Source organism: Callorhinus ursinus, unplaced genomic scaffold (genome assembly GCF_003265705.2).
Source record: "Callorhinus ursinus isolate GAN/ISIS: 27379988/994484 unplaced genomic scaffold, GSC_fseal_2.0 scaffold14, whole genome shotgun sequence".
Taxonomy (NCBI): Eukaryota; Metazoa; Chordata; class Mammalia; order Carnivora; family Otariidae; genus Callorhinus; species Callorhinus ursinus.
This window is the reverse complement of record NW_027397076.1, coordinates 3,061,413-3,069,248: the sequence shown is the minus strand read 5'-3', so window position 1 is coordinate 3,069,248 and position 7,836 is coordinate 3,061,413. Positions and strand designations below refer to the sequence as shown.

Genomic DNA, 7,836 nt, shown 5'->3' with positions numbered 1-7,836 from the left:
AGGCCAGCGGGGTGGTTGGGCAAGGGTGACCGGAGGGGACGCAGTTTGGAAACAAGCCGGCCCGGCCCATTCACTCTCACCCTCACTTTGCTGATACCTCCCCCGACCACCCCTCCGCTTTCCCTTCTCCCCCCGCCCCCGGCCGGCCCCCTGTCCTTTGGGGGTACTGGAAAATGGGTGTGCCAGCCTCTGGAGGGGAGATGGCGGGTTTGGCGCTGTCTGGGCTTCACAGGAGGGGGGGACCCTGAGAGGATCTGGTATTAAACCGCTGTGCTAACTCCCAGACTGCTTTCCAGACACCTCCAACCCACACAGCCCTTCACCCCCGTTTATTCAGTCCTGGAAAAGGAGTTCTGGTACGCTGGAGGGAGACATGGCGGTTATTAGGGAATTTGGGGGTAGGGGGTGGGAGGCGGAGCCCAGGACGGAGAAAGAGTGGAAAATCACGACCCTCGAACCGAAAGTCTGTCCTTAGGATGAAGCTTTCACTGAACTGAGGGAAGAGGAAACAGCCCTGAATCCTTGGAGGTCTGTCTGAATTTGGGGCCCTGCACAAGTACAAGCCTGGTGGAAAAAAGTTAACTGCTCCTGCTCCCAGCAGGTCCTGCTCGGCTTGCAGCCTGGGGAAAACCTGTGAGCCTGAGTGGAAGTGCCTCGCCCAGACGTGCACACATCCCGTTTAGGCAAGCCAGCTCCACGCCCTGGATCAGAGAATTACTCCAGCTGCACCATGAACCGAGTTCGAGATGCTGGCTGCGTCGCCGCGGGGATAGTGATTGGAGCTAGTGCCTGGTACTGTGTCTACAAATATGCCAGGGGAAGAAACCAGACAAAGAAGAGAATGGCCAAGCCCAAGACCAGGGCTGTGGCTGGGACTGGAGCCAGGGCTAGAGCCGGACTAAGGGCCGGATTCACCATTGACCTGGGGCCGGGATTCGGTCCTCCAACCCCAGTCCGCACTCGGGCAGAGGACAGGGCCCAGGATGAAGCCTCTGCTCTGGACGCAGCTGGAGCTGAGGCAGTGGCCCCAGCTGCATCCAGTGCTGAGGCTCAGAGTGGGGCCGGAAATCAGGTCCAGGAGGCAGAAGGGGCAGGGGTTGGGCCTAGGGCCGAACCAGTCGCCGGGGCCACAGCGGCTTCCTCAATGGCACCACCCCCCGGGGAGGCAGAGGCTTTCGTGGCTGCAGCGGCCCCCACAGTGGCAAGGGCCCCCAAGCTGCCGGAAGCCCCTGGCACAGCAGAGGCTCCCGGGGCGCCCGCGGTGCCTCCCAGGGCGCCAGTGCCTACCGAGGCGGCAGCACCTACAGAGGCTGCTTAGGCTCCTGTACCCGCAACCCCTCCTGCCGCGCCAGTGCCTTCTGGGGCAGCAGTGCCTTCCGGGGCTGCAGAGGCTCCTGGGACTTCAGGATCCCCCAGAACAGCAGCACCCTCCAAGAAAGCGACCCCCGGGGCTCATACCGGCGCTATACCTAAAGCCAGGTCAGCGACTGGAGCTGTACCCAAAGGTGGAGCCAAGGGAACCAGGTCTCGGACTGGGGGCAAGGGCAAGGGCAAGAAAAACAAGGTGGAAGTAGATGAATTGGGGCTGGGCTTCCGCCCTGGGGATGGGGCTGCAGCGGCTGCTGCAGCCTCTGCTAATGGGGGACAGGCTTTCCTGGCAGAGGTCCCTGATTCTGAGGAAGGGGAGTCCGGATGGACTGACACAGAGTCGGAGTCAGACTCTGAGCCTGAAACCCAGCAGAGAGGGAGAGGGAGGAGACCTGTTCCCATGCAGAAGCGCCCCTTTCCTTATGAAATAGATGAGATTCTCGGTGTCCGAGACCTCAGGAAAGTCCTTGCTTTGCTTCAGAAATCGGATGATCCTTTCATCCAACAGGTAGCTTTGCTCACTCTGAGCAACAATGCCAATTATTCATGCAACCAAGACACAATTCGCAAATTGAGAGGCCTCCCAATTATTGCAAACATGATCAACAAAACTGATCCCCACATTAAGGAAAAAGCCTTAATGGCCATGAATAACCTGAGTGAGAACTATGAAAATCAGGGCCGACTTCAGGTATACATGAATAAAGTGATGGATGATATCATGGCCTCCAATTTGAACTCAGCAGTACAGGTAGTTGGACTAAAATTTTTAACAAACATGACTATTACCAATGACTACCAGCACCTGCTTGTCAACTCCATTGCAAACTTTTTCCGTTTGCTATCTCAGGGAGGTGGAAAAATCAAGGTTGAGATTTTGAAAATACTTTCGAATTTTGCTGAAAATCCAGATATGTTAAAAAAACTGCTCAGCACCCAAGTGCCATCATCCTTTAGTTCCCTTTATAATTCTTATGTGGAATCAGAAATTCTTATTAATGCCCTTACTCTGTTTCAGATCATCTATGACAATCTCAGAGCAGAAGTATTCAACTACAGAGAATTCAATAAAGGTTCCCTTTTTTACTTATGCACTACATCTGGAGTGTGCGTTAAGAAAATTCGAGCCTTAGCCGATCACCATGACCTCTTGGTGAAAGTGAAAGTTATAAAACTAGTGGACAAATTCTGATTGGCTATGTGCTCTCAAAAGACTTGAAGAAATTTCTTGATTTTTCAGTCTGGAAGCAATGAAAATTGAAAGTTACTGCTTTTCCACTTGTTCATGTAATAAAGGGATCCTTTCAGCTGCCAGTTTTGAATAATGTATCATCCAGAAACATGTTATCTGTGACAGTCTCCAGCTTTAAGCTGAACCATTTTATGAATACCAAATAAATAGTCCTCTTGTACTGAAAACACATTTGTGACTTTAATCGTGCTGCTCGAATGGAAATATTTTTACTGGTTCCTCTATGTGAATTGACAGTGAACCTGTCCATCGAAATTGCCTACACTTCTGTCATTTGTTTTGACTTGAATTTATCCACCAAAGACTTCATTTGTGTATCATCAATAAAGTTGTATGTTTTGACCAACAACAAAAAAAATTCCAATTCTCATTTACCACTCCTATACCTCTTACTGCCTCTGACCCCCAACTAAGCCCAACCCTCAAATTCTCTATAATTCCAAAGCCAAACTCTGGAGAAGGTTTAACAGAGTGACAAGGATTTCATAACTCTTGAGGAATATATGTAAAAAAAAAAAAAAACAAACCTAAAAAACAATGCTGAGGATGCTAAGCCAGGGGAAGACAAACATAGTTTAGATCAAGGTGAATTTATTGATAAGGGTACATTTCATTGCAAATGATCAAAGGTGAAGCTCTAACCCAGGTTCCAGTACAATTCTGTGTCCCTTTCTGCCTTGAAACCCAGCCAGGTCATATAACTAAACTAAGATCACATTTCCTTGAGGATATGTTTCCTACAATATTTCTGATACCAATTACTTGATCAGCACTTCTATTTTCAGACAACAGAATCTCCTCTATCTAGTTTAGGCAAAAGGTATTTATTAAGCAGTATCATAAACACTTAATATCATTGAAAAGGCCTGAAATGGATTGTAGGCTGAATTCTAGGAATGATTCCCAATCCCATAACTGCAGAAGTGAAATTGCAAGGCACAGCTGCTGTTCTTATGATCAAGAAGCTACTTGCCACATCAGAAAACCTCCATCCATCACAGCCATTAGCTCCAAAATCACATCACCCTTGGTAAGATCCAAGCCTTCATAATAGATGCCTCAGGCCTTGCTGCTCTCCCCACATAACTCAATTCTGAATCAGCATCTCACACAAGTACATCTGATCAGAGAACTTTGATTTTTTTTTTTTTTTTTTTTTGGAATCTTAGCTCTAAAGAAGTCTGGGAAGCAGGTTTTAGCTTTCCAGACTCTGTAACACAGGAAAGTATAAAAGGGAATTGACAATCTATAGTATTTTCTTTGTACAATTCAGGTTACTATATTGTATAGATACAGATAATAGGTCAGACAACATGTTTTTTCACTTCATATGTTTTGGAGATAGTTCCATGTTAACATATGGATTACCTCATTCTTATTGATAGCACTGTATTGCTTTGTATGGATGTGCCACAATGTATTCGACATTGCCCTTCTGGAGGACATTTAGATTTCTTCCACCTACACTGTTAAAAACACTGATGTAGTCCTTTGTCCTAACCACACACCTGTAAGAAAGGACTAGGGTGCTATACATACCTTTTTCTTTCTTTTTTTCCTTTTTAGAAGCTTGAAATTGGATCTCTGGGTCACAGGCCATTTTATGTGCCTCTCTCCTTACCACCCTTAAAGTCTAACATGTTCCCTTCCCAAAGAGAGCACATACTGAAACACTATTTGCATTTTTGGAATTTCAGATGCAAAATAGCTTGGCTCACTTTTTGCTGCAGCATATCTGGGTCAGGCATCTTGAAAAATTCCATAATAGAGTATTATGTCATCTCCCATGCTTTTGAATAATTCATCTTTCATAGCTGAGTGCCAGTTCTCTAAACCAATGAAGCACAATGGCCCACAAAGTTGTTCTCCGTTTATAAAAATGCATTTCACCACCCCAGAGCAAACATGCAACTATTACAGGCAGCAGTTTAATGCACCCTGAAATGAGGTGTCACATCATCAGATTAACATGAAAGAGAACCCAACATGGGGCTTGAAGTCACCACCCTGAGATCATGACCTGAGCCAAGATCAAGAGTTGGACACTTAACTGACTGAGCCACAACCAAGCACCCTGAAATACATACATTTTAAGAAGTGCTACCAGGCAGCAAATCACTGATACGTAGAAAATCTTAATTTTTCTCAACTTTGTTTTCACCACCTATAAAATGAGATAAAACCTACTTTCATAATGCTCCAGAAGGACTAAATAAACATTAAGCTAAAATATACTACTATTATTCCAGGCTGTATGTGCAAGTAAATGTGTTAAAAATGCCCTAGACCACGTTAGCTAAGAAGGGCTGAAGTTGTCTATTGACCAACTTTCCCAGTATCACTACCTTTTTCCTTAAGTGATTCTCTTACTGTGGCTGTAAACTGACCTTGATGTTTGTCCCCAAACAAAGCCCATCTCCAGCCTGTGCCTCAGCAAGGATGCAGTGGTACAGAAGGGCAGGGGACGTGCTGCCACAGAGCAGAGAACACAAAAACCAAGGCATACTCGTCATGAGCTCCTTAATTCATGTCTATAAATATGTCTTGTCTAATGGAATAGCCTAGATCTTGTGATTTCCTTTAAAGACATGTAATGAATATATGCCATGATGAGATCCCAAATTTAACTGGGCCACTATTGAAGAATCAGTAAAGCTTGGCTGGTGAGGCACAGATGGCTCAACTAGCCAGGTAACTGTGTGCCACTTACTTAAAGCTCTGTACCTCAGCCTCTTCTTATGTAAAGTAGGGATAATCACAGGTCACAGGTCAACTGTGCAGCTTAAATGTTATTTATAAAGCATTTAGAAGAACAATGCCTGCCACAAGTAAACAGTATTATTGTAATTAAAAATAACCAAAAAGCAGCTACTGATTTGGTAAACCAAATATTCTAAAATTTTTAGGCCTCTATCTGGAACGCATTACCCCATCTTTACTTTATTACAACGTAGATCCAGACTAGTCTTCCCCACTTTTCTTTACTAGTCTTCTCTTAGGACTTTTCCACTCTTGCTCCTGGATTTTAATATTTTATACCTGTAACACTCACCATGGTCTGGCTTGCATTAAATATAGACGTCTGCACCTCTATCTTACATGGTCTCCCAACACTTCAGTGGACTGCTTCAGGGTAACCTGGGCCTGGGGAGCCCAGGAGACTTGTCAGTAGGCCTGGGGCTGATGTGGACACCTGACGCTTCTTAGCTCCTTAAGTGATCCAGCTGCACAACCAGGTCTCTGCAAGATTTTGTTTCCAGAGGGCAGGGGCAGAGTCCCGGCCACTTTTTTTTTGTTCCCCTTTAATGCCTTAAACTGGGCCGGCACTTAGAGGGTTTTTGAGAAGAAAGTTTTGTCCTTATCTGAGGACTACACAGGCCTGGGGGCACTTCATGTCTCTCAAGTGTGCATATGCAAAAAAAATGAAGGAACAAAAACCTAGTTGAGAAATGATTCTATCCTTTTTAGAAGCACAGAAATCTGCCAGTGACAATACATACCCCTATGAATGGTTCCTGCCATTTTCGTTGCTCACGAGAACTTGTAAAGCTAAGGTTACAATTATAATCACTATTCTGGAAGCCGCTCCTCATTAAGCAATCATCATAAAGATGCCACCTTCAGTTGGACAGTGTTGAGCTTGCCAGGACTGTCACAACAAAGTACCACAGATTGGGTGACTTAACCAACAGAAATTAGTTTTCCCACAGTTCTGGAGACCAGAGGTCTGAGATCAAGGTATCAGCAGAGTTGTTTCCTCTGAGGCTTCTTTCCTTGTCTTACAGATGAGCGATCTTCCCGTCCAAATTTCCTCTTATTAGGCAGTCATACGGATGAAGGAACTCATTTTTAACACAATCACTTCTTTGAAGACGTCATCTCCAAATATGCTCACATTCTGAGGTACTAGGGGGTTAGAACTTCCACATATGAATTTGGGGGGGGACCACAATTCAACCCCTAACAGACAATAATCACTTGTATACCTTAAGATAGGTCATTTTGGAGTGTTTGACCCTATGATGCAGCTCTGGTGATCAGATGCTGCAAGTTCACATACCTGATGACACGCTGACAGCTTCTGGCTTGCTTATGTTCCTCAAGACACAGTTGAAGGAGTGTTTACTAGAAGTGTGTATATAGGCCAACATGCTGAAAAGGCTGAAGGAGACTCTAATTCCTATTACCTCTTTGCCCTTTGCTGTGCTGAGGACCTCAGCTCAGCACACACAAGGTTATGAACAACTCACCTTTTAAGGAAGGAAACACCAAGCATCATATACTAAACTACAAGCAAACTGCAAACTAGCTTCTAGGCTTGGCCTTGAGAACTCAAATGAGTCTTTTACTTCTGTTAGTAAAACCTGGGGCTTCTTGGGTCACCTATAGACTTCTTAAGGCTAGAAATCTCTGCTGGGGTAATTTAAAACTGAAGACAATTAGCTAATACTGTTTACTGTATGTGGGGCACTGTGGTAGCCCTTTACATGTATTAACTAACATCAAACAGTATTATAAATGGGAACTCTTTTATTCTCTTTTTATAGTTAACAGACGTATAAAGAGTACACAAAACTTGGCTAAGGATACAAACCATCATGCAATGAAGCCCAGATTGCAGACATTCAGCAGGGCTCCGGAGCCCACAACTCATGTCCTGCCTCTCAGTGTGACTCTTTACCCAACAGATTGATCCCACAGCAGCAGCAGAGGAGGCCACCTGCAATAGGTACAGATGGCTGAGTAAACTCTTGGCAAAAGGGCAGTTACCAGCTGATTCATTTCCTGGGAATGACTTAAAATGTGCCATTTAAGTCTAAGAAGTCAAACATGGAAGAGACAGTTGTAAATAAGCAACAGGTACATTCTCAAACTGTTTACCAGGCTTCCTGTTTTCCTACCAGGCTAACAATCATGGATGGCATCTCAACTGGAGCTGGGAAATGAAGGCATTTAACCCAGCATGAGCTAGTGAGATGGACAGAGAGAGGGAGCTGGTAGTTTGGCACCACCAGTTTCCTGGGAACAGAGGTGGCCTGCCACCAGGATGCCTTTGGCAAAAGGCTGTTTGGAGCTGCCCCAGTCCCACCAGCGCCGTCTAATAGAGGCTTCATGACCCAGTATCAGCAGCCAGCTCTAACCACCACCACCTCACCCCAACCCTCAACTGTACACCCACCGAAGTTCTCCAAGAAGGCAGCAGAATAAAGGCACTC

General features: G+C 45.5%; 1 protein-coding gene across 1 annotated transcript; it reads left to right on the top strand.

Moving 5' to 3' along the window:
- The first annotated feature begins 254 nt into the window (after positions 1-254).
- LOC112831389 (armadillo repeat-containing X-linked protein 2-like) lies at positions 255-2,957 on the top strand. Its single transcript, XM_025881655.2, is given in 2 exon segments — positions 255-356; positions 465-2,957. A coding segment is annotated over 1 exon segment (1,830 nt). The 5' UTR covers positions 255-356; positions 465-730; the 3' UTR covers positions 2,561-2,957.
- The last annotated feature ends 4,879 nt before the right edge of the window (positions 2,958-7,836 follow it).